The following is a 14,464-nucleotide window of genomic DNA, read 5'->3' as shown; positions in this document are numbered from 1 at the left end:
GGGGGAAGTGATGGACAGAGTGGGGAAGAGGAGGAGGAGGACATGTAGTAGTAGTAGTAGTAGTACAGGAGGAGGAGGAGGAATAGGAGGAAGGGAGGGACGAAAGGAGGGGGCAGGAGGAGAAGGATAGAGAGAGGGGGTAGGCGGAGATTAGGACGTATGTCTGATCCCTGGACATATTTAGCAGTTGCAAGGAATTGTAGGATTTCCTAGATTTTCATAAAAAATAATTATTTCCAAATTAAAAAGAACTGTAATTTAATTTTTCATAATTTTTACAGTTTTATATGTTTGTTGAGATTTCTTATTTCAATAAATAACAGAGAGAAATAAATAAGGTCAAAGAGAGGGAGGATAGGAGAAGTTAGACAAAGAAGGGGGGAGGAAATGGATATAGAGAAGTGGAAGGAGGATAATGATAGGGAGATGAGGGAGGAGATGGATATAGTGTGGGAGAAGAGAAGTACAGGGAATGGGAGTGGGGGGGAAGTGATGTCAAGATTCCGTTTGCAGTAACAATAAATTAGATCAAAGAGAGGGAGGATAGGAGAAGTTGGACAAAGAAGATGGGAGGAAATGGATATAGAGAAGTGGAAGGAGGATAATGATAGGGAGATGAGGGAGGAGATGGATATAGTGTGGGAGAAGAGAAGTACAGGGAATGGGAGGGGGGGGGGGAAGTGATGGACAGAGTGGGGAAGAGGAGGAGGAGGACATGTAGTAGTAGTAGTAGTAGTAGTACAGGAGGAGGAGGAGGAATAGGAGGAAGGGAGGGACGAAAGGAGGGGGCAGGAGGAGAAGGATAGAGAGAGGGGGCAGGCGGAGATTAGGACGTATGTCTGATCCCTGGACATATTTAGCAGTTGCAAGGAATTGTAGGATTTCCTAGATTTTCATAAAAAATAATTATTTCCAAATTAAAAAGAACTGTAATTTAATTTTTCTTAATTTTTACAGTTTTATATGTTTGTTGAGATTTCTTATTTCAATAAATAACAGAGAGAAACAACATTCAACAGTCGCATGCTCTTCGTATTACGTTGGTATAACAAAATAAAGGTACATCTATCTTTTATCAGCTTGTCACTTCGTCTCGTTAGCCCCTGGATGCGTCGTATATGATGTTATAGTCCTACCAGACGATCGCATCACGCACTGCTTGGTTCATCTTGCTGTATAGTTCTAGCTTCAGGTAAGAGAGCCCCGTCGATTAGCGGTTTCCCCCGCGTGCGCGGCCGCCACTCAGTAGCTTCCCGGAGGACAGGCCTTCCTGGTGCAGGCGCCGGACCTGCCGTCTGGGCCACAGCGGCAGACGTTGCACTGCTCCTTGTAGGTCGTGCCCGGAGTACACGCCGCGGCTGGAACCAAGAGAACGGCGAGGGTCAGCAGGAGCGACGTCAACTGGAGGCCAGTACAGGAGCGTCTTCACAGATACTACTTCCCCAGCAGGAGGTTCCCTTACTTGCTCCTTTCCTGAGGGCTCCATAACATACTCTTTGAAATTAGTCGCCGTATGAAAAGTAGCCGTGTACAGTAATGAGGATTGTATGGATATACACAAATATTCGTGATTATTGAACAAAGACAATTACTGTACCTGTCTTTAAGATAGATAACAAGGCGCCCTGTGAGAATTACAGAGGAATAGAACTACTGTGCAACTGCATGAAGATTTACGGAAAGATAATTTTACAGAAAATCAGGAATAAGATAGAATCACAATTAAGAGAAGAACAACAAGCATTTCGACCAGGAAGATCAGCTATAGATGCCATATTTACAGCCAGACGGATTCTAGAGAATTTTATGGGGGAGATGAAAAACATCATCAATTTGGTACTGGTTTTGCTGTTAAGAAAAGGATTGTTAATCGGGTTTAGGAATTCCATCCCATTAACAAAAGACCATCTCACATAACAATCAAACAGCAGTGGTACCACATAACATTTATAAGTGTCAATGCACGGACTGCGGAGTCAACTGAGGATTGGAAAGGTGAGTAGTATGAAGAATTAGAGTGAGTAGTCGAAAGTATTCCAACAAGAAATGTGAGAACTATCCTAGGGAACTTCAGTGGAAAAATACGTAAAGAGGATATGTTCATCCCCACAGTAGGAAAACGTAGCAAGCACTCGACCACAAACGAAAATGGATTAAAAATGATCAATTTTGCACTGTCAAAGAATATGAGAATTTGCTCGACGATGTTCCCTTACAGAGAAACAAACAGAAATACATGGTGTTCTCCAGATGGCAAAACAGTAAATCAGATTGACCATGTTATGACCGATCAACGTTGCACTACATTTGTAAGAGATGTGAGAATGTACAGAGGAGCTGAATTTGGCTCAGATCATTTCCTAGTGCCGGGAAAGACTTAAATCAAGGTTATTTGGAATCAACAACGAAAAGCCCCACCACATCGAACGACTGAAGGAACTGTCTGTTAAAGGAACCTATGCGATGAAATAAATAACCGATTTACAGCGTTGGAAGAAGCTGAGGAGGAAAATAGTGTCGGGAAGGCTCGGGAAAGAATAAAGACTGTAGTAATAGATGCAGCAGAAAAACCCTGGGAAGGAAAAAGAAGAAAGAGAAATGGTTCAACGAAAAGTGTCAGAGAGCAGTGGGAAAGAGGAAAGAAACCAGGATGCTGTGGTTGTATAATAAGGAGAGTGAGGACAGGAGCGAGACCTTCAAGGCGTTTAGAAGAGAACCAGCAAGAGTTCTAGGAACAGAGAAAAGAAAATATCTAACTGGAGTCCTAGAATCTATAGAAGTGGAAAGCAGGAATGGAAACTCAAAGAAGTTGTTTCAGTATACAAAGACAAGTAAGAGAGGTTATCAAAGTGAAAACCTACTCATAAAATATAAAAATCAAAATATGCTAACGCAGCTGGAAGATATCCTAGATAGACGGAAAGAGTATTTCTCAGAAATGTTAAATTGCACTGATCCGCACATAACCTTCAATTGCGCAATGTCTGAGGGTGACAGTATTAATAATGACGAATGTAGAATCACAGAACAGTAAGTGATACACTCCATTCAGAAGCTGAAAAACAACAAGGCTGCTGGCGAGGACCAGATATCGCAGAGATGTTAAAAGAAGGCGGAAGCAAACTACACAAAGAAATTTATAACCTTATCACAATGATCTGGAAAACTGAAGCACTGCCTAAAGATTGGAAAACTGCAATAATTTGTCCCATACACAAGAAAGGAAACAGAATGGAATGTGGAAATTACAGAGGAATCAGTTTGCTAAACATAACATACTACATGCTGTCAATTATCGTTCTGGAAAAAACTTAAACCTTAAGTAGAACACATTGTTCAAGATTACCAGGCTGGATATCGAACAGACTGTTCCACAACTGATAATTTGTTTACTGTATTACAAATCTTTGAGAAATACTGGGAATTTAACAAAAACATCCACTGTCTCTTCATTGACTTCCAGTGAGCCTATGGCAGCATCCACAGAGTAGCCTCTACAACACATTACGAGAATTTAATACACCCAGTAAAATCATTAGGATGATACAACTGTGCGTGGATTGCTCCCAGGCAGCAGTGAAGTTTCCAATTAAAACAGGCTTGCAACAAGGAGACACTCTTTCATATGACCTCTTCAACCTTGCATTAGAGAAAGGGCTTCGGAAGAGTAATTTACATCCATACAATGGTCTCCGATTCGAAACCAGTGAAGTAAAGCTCCTGGCTTATGCAGATGATATAGTGTTGCTGAGCGTAACTGAAGAAGAACTGTAAGACATGTACAGATCTCCCAGGCACAGTGCCAGGCAAATGGGGCTTTTGATTAACCAAAATAAAACAGAATATACAGAAATAGGTCGAGTCATAAACCCAAACCCTTACTTTGAAATTGACCAACATTCTAAATCCATAAATGTACTTCAGTTTAAATATCTTGGATCACGTTTCACCAGTAAAAATATCGTAACATTACATATAAACAAAGAGTACCATCAGGGTCAAGATATCTGTATTCACTGGGCAACCCAATCAAAAGTAAAGCTTTGTCAGTCACCACAGAGATGTACAACATTTTCATTTGCCACATAGTACTGTACGGTTCAGAAAGCTGGACGTTTACAAAGAATGAAAGAGAGAAACTGAATGTTTTTGAAAGAAAGGTAATGAGAAAAATCTGGGGACATGTATTGGAGAATATCGTGTGGAGAAAGAACAATGAAATTTATCAGTTAATGAAGCAACCCACTATCATCCATAAATTAAAAAGTAGGAGACCACAATGGGCTGGACATGTGGCTAGAATAGAAAACAACAGAATCACCAAGAAAGCATTTGAAGGAACTCTCCAGGCGAGGAGACCATTGGGCCGACCTCGTACAATGTGGAAAGTTGACATAGAGAAAGACATCGCAGCATCAGGAATTTCCGCAGGGTGGAGAGAGACTGCGAGAGATAGAAGGCGGTGGAAGCAGATCGTTGGTGCAGCGCGTGGTCAACAGGGCCTGTGATCGCTGAGAAGAGAGAGTCATACTCTAATCATTAAGGGGTATAATCAGTATGATAAAGGTAAAATACAGTAAGAGAACTATTAGATATACCCCGATGTGACAAAAGTCTGGATATTTCCTAAAATCGTGTCGGACCTTCTTTTGCCTAGCGTAGCTCCACGTGGCATGGACAAAACAATTTGTTGAAATATATCTCCTTCCGAAATATTGACCCATGCTGCCCCTATAGCCGTCCATAATTGCCAAAGTGTTGACGATTCGGGATTTTGTGCATGAACTGACCCTTCGATTATGTACCATACATTCTCGTTGGGATTAATGTCGGGCAATATCGGTGGCCAAATCATCCGGTCGAATTGTTCAGAATGTTCTCCAAACCAATCGCCAACAATTGTGGCCCGGTAACGTTGCGCATTGTCATCCGTTAAAGTTCCACCGTTGTTTGGAAACAAGTAGCCGAACGTAATCATTTCCAGCCAATGATCGTGTCAGTTGGACCAGAATACCCAGTGCGTTCCATGCAAACACAGCCCACACCATTGTGCAGCCACCACCAGCGTGCACTGTGCCTTGTGAACAACTTGGATCCATCAGTTATTACCAACTGAAATGAGGACTGAGTTGACCAGAAATCAGTTTCCCAGTCGTCTGGGGTCCAACCGAGGTGGGCACGAGTTCAAGAGAGACGCCGCAGGCGATATACTGTTGGCAAAGCCATTCGTGTCGGTCGTCTTCTTGTCATAGCCGCACTGTCCTAATGGATACGTTCGATTATGTACCATATTGATTTCTGCGGTTATTTCACGCAGTGTTGCTTGTCTGCTAGCACTGCTCTCGCTCGTCAAGTGAAGGCCGTCGGCCACGGCGTTGTCCGTGGTGAGAGGCAATACCTGAAATCTAGTATTCTCTGTACACTCTTGACGCTGTGGATCTCTCTGTATTGAACTGCCTAACGATTTCCGAAATGGAATGTCCCCTGCGTCTACTTCCAACTATCATTCCCCGTTCAAAACCCGTTAATTCCCATCGTATGGCCATAATCACATCGGAAACATTTGCACATGAATCACCTGATAACAGTCGACGACGCCGCCAGAGCAATATTCTTTTATACCTTGTATACGCAATATCACCGCCATCTGTAAATGTGCACATTGCAACCCATGGCTTTTGTCACCTCGGCGTGGGAACTGTGTTTATGTCGTGAGGTAGTATAACTCACGGCACACAAATTACCAGCATTTGAGAATGAAATCACTTGGCGACTTTGAACAAACTGTACACATAATTTCAAACGTTTTCGGAACTTTTTCTCGGTGATACGCCGCCAGAGAACGATGAAAGGTAGTAAAACATCGGTATGAGCTACGACTTTTTAGTTTATTATTTCTTTACAGTTCGAAATCTGTCCGCAACACGCCTTGCAGACAGTATCCACAGATAGCGCTGAATGTACCACAAATTTATACCACTGGACGGGTCGTAGTTCAGCAGATATGGCGTCATTGACATTGAGATACGTGAAAGTAGCTCTTGCTGAAAACGGACAGCTAATTATTCAGTCTATACTCATAAAGCACTCCGTCTTCAGGGCACGAGTGACCTACCGGGACCATCCGAGCGCCGTGTCATCCTCAGTGGAGGATTCGGATAGGACGGGCGTGGGGTCAGCACACCGCTCTCCCGGTCATTATGATGGTATTCTTGACCGAAGCCACTACTATTCGGTCGAGTAGCTCCTCAATTGTCATCACGAGGCTGAGTGCACCCAGAAAAATTGCAACAGCGCATGGCGGCCCGGATGGTCACCCATCCAAGTGCCGCCCACGCCCGACAGCGCTTAACTTCGGTGATCTCACGGGAACCGGTGTATCCACTGCGGCAAGGCCGTCGCCCTCTCAGTCTAAACTCATACTGTGTTTAATAATGAGAGCACTCGGCAACTTCCAACAGATTTAAAAAAGCTTACAAGCATAACGTCATAAATAAATTATTTCACACATTAACTATTTGTGAGTAATCAGATGTGTGGAACTGTTGTATACAAAGGATCTGATTGCTTAAAAAATCGGTGGCTACGGGATTTGCGGATAGTTGCAGATACTGAAGTCTCTGAAAACTCGTTTAACACCGATGTTTAAGACAAAATATCGGCATTCGATGTTTCCAAAACGATCTACATCTACATGAGTCTTCAGAAGCCACCTGGTGGTATGTGGTGGAGGTTACTTCTGTTACCAATAACTGATCTCCCATTCCCTGTCCCACTCGCGAACGGAGTGTGGGAAGAATGATAGTCCGCAAGCGTTTCTGCCTTACCTCTAATTTCTCGAATTTTCTCGTTGTGGTTGTATTGAGAAATGTACTCGGGAGGAATTAATATCTTGTCCGACTCTTCCGGAAAGTACCGTCTCGAAATTTCAACAGTAAACCTCTCCGTCATGCACAACGCCTTCTTCGTAGAGTTTGCCATTGGAGTTTGTTGAGCATCTCTGTAGCGCTCTCTCGCCGACCAAAGGAACCCGTTACGAAAGGCACTGCTATTCGTTGGATCTTGTGTACATCTTCTCTCAGTCCTACCTGGTAAGGATCCCAGATTGGTGAACAGTACTCGAGAATCTACCGAAGAAGCACCTTGTAAGCATCTTCTTTCGTGGATGAGTTACATTTCATTGAGATTCATCCTGTGAGTCTTAGTGTGGCATGTGTTCTTTCCACAATTTATTTTATGTGGCCATTCCCCTAAGGTCACTCTAGATAGTTGCTGCTAGGTATTTTACTGTAGATACTGTTTCGAGCAATTTCTCATCATTAGTGTAGTTACACAGTAGTGGGCCTATTCTCGTACGTACGTTCAATATGTTACTTTTATTTGCGGCCTCGGGCATGGATGTGTCTGATGTCCTTAAGTTAGTTAGGTTTAAGTAGTTCAAAGGCTAGGCGACTGATGACGTCAGATGTTACGTCCCACAGGGCTTAGAGCCATTTGAACCATATTTATTTGGGTTCAGGGTCAACTTCCAGTGCCTGCACCATTCATGAGTCATCAGACATCATAAATCTCTATGTCATGTGCAGAGTGCGCAGTACATCTCTATTTATCTGCAAATCGATACTATCATCTGGCGTTGCTACTTTCTTACACACAACCTCATCATCTGCGAGCAATGTTAAACAGCTTACTACGCATTCTGATAGATCATATACGTACAAATTAAGCAATAAAGGTCCTGTCGTACTTCCTTGGGGTACGACCGAAACTACCGTCACACATGACGATTTTTTTTCCGCTAAGACCGACGTGTGGAGTTCTGTCTGCGAGAAAGTCTTGAGTTCGGTCGCAAATCTGGACCGATACTCGGTAAGCTCCCCACTATACGGCAGCGGTGGACGGTGTCAAAGGCCTTTCTGAAGTCAAGGAACACGGCATCAAAGTGAGCTCCGTTGTGTACAGGAATTTGGATCTCTTTGAGAAACAGGGTGAACTAACTTTCGCAGGATCTCTGTTTGGGAAACGAACATTGATTTTTATAGTGGAGATTTTCGTTCTTCAAAAAGCCATAATTCTTGAGCATAAAACATGTTCCATTATCCACTCTACACTATCAGTTATGGTTTCACCATTTAAACCAATGTTTTTCTGAACTTGTCTCTTACAAACGCCGGTGGAAGACATTTGCAACTTGTCACAGGTGGCCATGGGGCAAATGGGGGTGGGGGTGCAATATATTTGAACTATGACAAGAGAATTGAGTACTATTGTAGATAAGGATGACTAATATCTTGTTCACTGCTTTCATGCTTTTGCGGTGCTAAGTAGTGGGGGCAACAAGTTGATACATTGCGACAAAACAAATAAACCAAACTTGATTGATGTAATGAACGTTTTGAAATAGCACAAGAAAAGAATATTTTGCTAACGGCGATATAAACGGGCCTATAATCACAGCTCAGTTTTTATCTAAAAGACTACCTACTAGTTTGCAAGTACTATGCGTTAGAAGAATGGAATCAACATCGCTACTAATCAAAAGCTACAAAACCTACAAAGCATTAGCTTTTCCAAGACATTTATCAAAATTAATGGACTGTCTCGGTGAATAACGTAGAATACTAAACGCAAAAGGTGTTAGCCAAGTTTTCACAGTTATGTGGGAACTCTCGAGGAAAAAGGAAACTGCGTTAAGATTAGTATAAGCAGGAACTGTTGTTATGTATAGAAGTGACTTGACGGAAGTAACGAAGGAACAGACAAGGAAAAGCAAAGCAGTTAAGATTTTAAGTTTAAAGTGAAACATAAGATATTGCTTGTGAGATCATACCTGTCAAATACATGTTAGGCAACAGTAATTGTTCTGGTTTTCAGTCTGAAGACTGGTTTCACACAACTCTCTTCAGTAATTTGTCCTCTGTAAATCTATTCATCTATACATAACTACTGCAAACCAGATCCTTTATAACTCTTATCTTATACACTATCCCCAGTCACCAAATTAACTACTTGTCGAAGTCTCAGGAAGTGATCTATCAAACTATCCCTTCTTTTGGTCAAGTTGTGATACGCATTTTTATTTGATACGGCCTCTCCACACAGTTACGCGATATAGCCATCTAATCTTCAGTATTTTTCTATAGTATAATATTTAAAAAAGATTCTGTTCTCTTCTTGTACGTATTCGCAACAGTCAGGTAATTTTAATTTAGAGGATAGGACAGAAAATTGTAAACTTAACTGGGAAAAACACATGAAACAAATGGATTGGTCCAGAGTGGTCAAATAAGTTCTGCAATACCGACCTCAGCAATGCATAGTTACAAGACGCCCAAGAAATCTATGTGGCGATTGACATTGATGTGTAACAGGCTGGTAGTCTAGTTGTGAGGGAGGAGGAAGGCAGGTGACTCACCCCTGGTAGAGCGCGACAGACAGCCTTTCAGAGTGCACACAGCGGCTGTCCCATACTCGTTGCAGGAGCACGTGTTGCAGTCCTTCTTGAACGTCGTGTTTGGCGTGCACCTTTTCTCAGCGCGCCTCACGCGAACTTTCGTTTCAGGAGCTGCAGGGTCTACGAAAACGACAGTTATGGAAAACATAAATGTGGCGAGACGTGTTTCAGGCACGATAAATTTATTATAATTTCTTTGCTTGGGAACCATTATCTGTCAACAGCAGATTTGGAGAACAACCGTCGACGAACTGCAACACAGATTTATACAGCAGTAGTGGGTAAGCCAGGCGTTGCTCGAGTATTTGCAGGGTGACTATTATTGAAGTATATGAAATAAAGTCATGACTTCTGAACGGTTTGCTTTACGACGTTGAAACTACACGGCTGGCCGCAGGGCGCGATGGGATTTGGTATGCGAGAAATCTCAGCGGGTGACTGTGTGGTGTGCAATGTCCAGTCACTGAATAATCGGTAAGATATTCCTTGATGACACGGTGATTACCAAACGGTACATGAAGATTTTGGAAGATGATTTCATCCCTATTATCCAAAATGTCGCTGATTTCAACTAGATGGGTTCATGCAAAAATGGTTCAAATGGCTCTGAGCACTATGGGACTTAACATCTGAGGTCATCAGTCCCCTTGAACTTAAAACTACTTAAACCTAACTAACCTAAGGATATCACACACATCCATGCCCGAGGCAGGATTCGAAACTGCGACCGTAGTGGTCGCGCGATTCCAGACTGAAGTGCCTAGAACCGCTCGGTCACAACGGCCGAGCCGCCTGGACGGGTTTATACCGATAAAAGGTCGGTCGTCATATGTCTGGCTGATCAGTGTGTGTGTATCAAGAAGTGCATCTCTACACATAGAAAGGCTAGACTCGACAGCACGGTTATCAAACATGAGCCTATCTACGCAAACGAAGCTTTAATTCCCACAGCAAAGGCGATCCGCACAACATCGTGTTGTGAGGAAAGGATTGTGAGGTCTACCCTTTGCTGATTGCGACTGGAATCCCGCAAAGAAACTGAAAGGTGCCTGCCAGCAAACGAATATTTAAAATTCATAGACGTGTTCAAAGACTACCAATAAAGAGATTTTCACACAAGATTATGACATGTTGGACCAGGACCTGGGAAATCTCAGATCGAAGCAGTGGAATCTGTTCAGTCAGAGGAGGAATTGTTTGGTAGTACACGCAGAGAATGATGTTCCAAAAGAAAGAGAACCAACTAGACTGAAAAAAGAAAAATAGCCCACAGACAAAATGTGAGCCATGTGGAAGATGGAAAAAAGACTAAATGCATCGCACGATCCAGCAGGGTTCTTACAAGTTATTATTATTATTATTATTATTGTCACTATTAGTGGCCTCAGCTGCAGTAGTATAAGTAATGCATGTATTAACTCTATTAATTCATAGTCGGCATAATTAACTCATACTGCCACTTCAGATCATTTCAGATCATTTTAATACTAGTTCTCATAGTGATTTCCTTAGGGAACTATAATGTAAGGTACTGCATGTATGAAACCCTGGTGTAATGTAAGAGAAGCTCTGACGGCAATGATAAGATCTGGTTGAATAACTAATCAAGTATCTAGGAACCTTTGTTTAAAAATGTTGAAGAAATGGCCCTCAAAGTAAAATTTCCACTGTGCTTCAAAATAGCACTAATTAACAATCAAAGGAACAGGTGTCAGCTTTTCAGCTATTAATAAATTAAATAAATTTCAGATGATGGCTCAACACACGGAAGAGTTGGCGGCAAGGCAACAATGCACAGAAGAGTTGATGCCAAGACAACGAAGGCTACAAAGTTAATTTTGTGGACTGGCAAGACAGCCAATCCACTGTGACGGGTAGCCGAAAGGCACGCGTTAAGCTCACGCAGGCTGGCGTGAGGTCTGGAACAGGACAATGTCTTGAGACTAGCAAAAAAGGTACGTAGCTTCTGGAATACTTAACTTTAATCCATAATTGGTGAACATCGCTCTTGACGGTACATGCATCACAAGATAAATAGCAAATGATAATGGCGCCTTGCTAGGTCGTAGCAAATGACGTAGCTGAAGGCTATGCTAACTATAGTCTCGGCAAATAAGAGCGTAATTTGTCAGTGAACCATCGCTAGCAAAGTCGGCTGTACAACTGGGGCGAGTGCTAGGACGTCTCTCTAGACCTGCCGTGTGGCGGCGCTCGGTCTGCAATCACTGATAGTGGCGACACGCGGGTCCGACGTATACTAGCGGACCGCGGCCGATTTAAAGGCTACCACCTAGCAAGTGTGGTGTCTGGTGGTGACACCACAGTTAAAATATTACACAGTAGTGGCTATCACTATTCCAATATATCAAAGCGAATTTCATGTATTAAATACGAAAGGAAAGAGAAGAATACAGTCGGATATAATAAAATATTTAAGGAACGTTGAAGAATGTATCTTCAGAGCTCAAGTACAAAAAAAAAAAAAAATTACAAAGAAAGAGCTTAATATACACTGTGAAGAAACTAAGCAAGGATGTGTGGAATGGAAACAACGTAGCACCAGACGGGGGAAGACAGATTAGTTAAAGGAGCAGAAATGTAGGACGACTGAGGAACGCATGGTTTCAGTTAAGATAGAACATGTCATAAAAGCACTTCATGAAGTGAAGAAGAAGGCGAAAAAGAACAAGGACAGTACGAATAATGTACGAAACATCCCCCATCCCTCGGAAATTACCGTGTGTCGTATATGCTACGCTGTATAGTATTTTTAATATTAATTCCACACGGTTCAATGACTTGGCATGTCTTTCAACTGGACGCCCCTAACATACCCCGTAATCGCACTGGGGTTTAGCGTGGAAACTGAACGGTCACAGGTAACCGCTAAGTCAAATCGAAATATTACGTGGGCTGACAGGTTTTTCTATCCCGTGTCCTTTGGGTGTCGAGGAGTGCGCTTTACCACGAGACCCGACTGAGATTAACATGTAGCGTAAGACCTACCTGCGTTGCAGCAGGCTAGCAACACTAGCGCCACGACGAGCACGGCGAGCGCGGCGGTTCTCGACACCATGGTGGCTGCGTCGGATACTGTGAGTCGTCTGTTGTCTCAGGAGGCGCGGAGGCGCCGTTTTAAAAGCCAGCTGCTGCTCGTCCGGCACGACCTTGCTTCTCCTCCCAAGTCGCAGCCGTGAAGGTCAAGTGCGTGTAGAACCGAAAAGTCCCCCCGTTGTTGTTTGCTGCAGGACAGGCATTTCCGCATCCAGCTACTTAACTCAACATACTGGCTTCAGGCCAAGGAGAGCAACCCATTGCTTCTGAAGCTAATGTCATGCAGCTGGATTACGTAACAGCGCCGTCACTTCGAAGTACTCGCTGGATAATAGCTAATGCCTACAACTACATGTGCATATAAACACTGTATTCCACTGTAAAGTGCGCCGCAGAAGGTACTGAGAAACGTGATTAGTGTTTTCTGATCTGTTAGGTTCTTGTACTGAGACAGGAAAGAATGACTGCCTCTCATCTATACTAATAATAAACTAAAAACCTTCGTGTCTGCGTGTTAATCTGGTTGAACACGCTAGTTTCGAAAACTAGTAGGCGAATTTTCATGGGGTTTTCACAGCCAACTTGACAACTTACAGAACACGAGAAAAAGATATCGTAAATTAAACTTTTCTCTAAAACCGTCCTGTGTGTCTATTTGTCAGTTTGAACACGGTAATGTCCAAAACTTCTAGTAGAATTTACATGGGATTCTCATAGGTAACTTGAGCATAGTTTAGGGCAATAGATAGACTTCATTTCGCCGGCCGGTGTGGCCGTGCGGTTCTAGGCGCTTCAGTCTGGAACCGCGTGACCGCTACGGTCGCAGGTTCGAATTCTGCCTCGGGCATGGATGTGTGTGATGTCCTTAGGTTAGTTAGGTTTAAGTAGTTCTAAGTTGTAGGGGACAGATGACAACAGATGTTAAGTCCCATAGTGCTCAGAGCCATTTGAACCATTTTGATAGACTTCATTTCATCAAAATCATATCGGGAAATATCGTAATTTAAAGTTTTATTTAAAATCGTCTGCCCAGCTTTATAGTTCGAATGTGTAAACCGTCACGGAGTAGTACACCAAGGAACCAATAGTTGGCACTGTTAGGTTTTTTTTTAATTCGCTGAAAGATGTATTTTCGGAACTTTACGTCAGTGAGAGAATTAGACGCCGCAATCTTATGTTTACGAATACAAACTGACATCGGATGTACTTACCTAGCATATACGATTTACTGGTTTCACTTTGTGTGTTAAAACCTAACGACTTTGCTTTCCTTCGCTGCACAGGTTTCGTTTACATTGATGGCAAGGAAAAACGAATTTAGACCTGTGCACTTCCCATATATTACGTCCGCCTCATTGCCTCCTTTCTCACTAACCGATCGACTTATGTCGCCTTGAACAACACAAACTCCCGCATCTTCCATCGTACTTCAGGCGCGCTTCTCACCTCCCCTGTATGTCCTCTGCTGACATGCCCAAGCCGCCTCCTCCTGTTCATCTCCTCCAGTATGCCGATGACACTGCCTTCTTTGCCCTCCTGAAATCCCAACGATCCCTCCAGCTCCATCGCAATCAGTTTACCTCCTGGTGCAACGAGTGGATCTTAAAAAACAACGCTGCCAAAAGGCAGGCAATAATTACAGCCTGACCCACCCACAGCTTCCACCCCCATGACTTTTATCTTACCATTTACTACTGCCCTACCCAGTTAACTATCACACTAAAATACCTCGGACTGACACTCGATCGCCGACTAACATCGAAGCTTCATCAACTAACATAAAGTTCACAATAGACTAAAATTACGGAAACTACTAAACTGCCGAACATGGGGAAGCACCCATCGACAATTCTCGACACCCATACGCCCTAGTATTCTGCTATGCCTAACCCTCTGCTATGCCAATGTGGCGTGGACTTCCGCTCCTTCCTCCTTTATCATGTGCAACAGATCCTC

General features: G+C 43.0%; 1 protein-coding gene and 1 pseudogene across 2 annotated transcripts; both read right to left on the bottom strand.

Moving 5' to 3' along the window:
* Positions 1-917: 917 nt before the first annotated feature.
* LOC126418971 (serine protease inhibitor I/II-like) lies at positions 918-12,732 on the bottom strand. Of its 2 annotated transcripts, XM_050086019.1 has the most exons (3): positions 12,461-12,671; positions 9,416-9,574; positions 918-1,358 (listed from the first exon to the last, which is right to left on the bottom strand). In XM_050086019.1, exons 1-3 carry the CDS (start codon positions 12,528-12,530, stop codon positions 1,243-1,245), a joined length of 345 nt encoding a protein of 114 aa, XP_049941976.1. In that variant the 5' UTR covers positions 12,531-12,671; the 3' UTR covers positions 918-1,242. The 2 variants fall into 2 exon arrangements, 1 of the variants encoding a protein (XP_049941976.1); XR_007575919.1 differs by lacking the exon at positions 9,416-9,574 and having other exon boundaries at positions 1,223-1,358; positions 12,461-12,732.
* On the bottom strand, positions 6,286-6,403 carry LOC126419982 (5S ribosomal RNA; annotated as a pseudogene).
* Positions 12,733-14,464: the final 1,732 nt, after the last annotated feature.

This window comes from Schistocerca serialis, chromosome 9 (assembly GCF_023864345.2).
Source record: "Schistocerca serialis cubense isolate TAMUIC-IGC-003099 chromosome 9, iqSchSeri2.2, whole genome shotgun sequence".
NCBI lineage: Eukaryota > Metazoa > Arthropoda > Insecta > Orthoptera > Acrididae > Schistocerca > Schistocerca serialis.
Note: the sequence above shows the minus strand (reverse complement) of the source record. Positions and strands in the feature narration are given on the sequence as shown.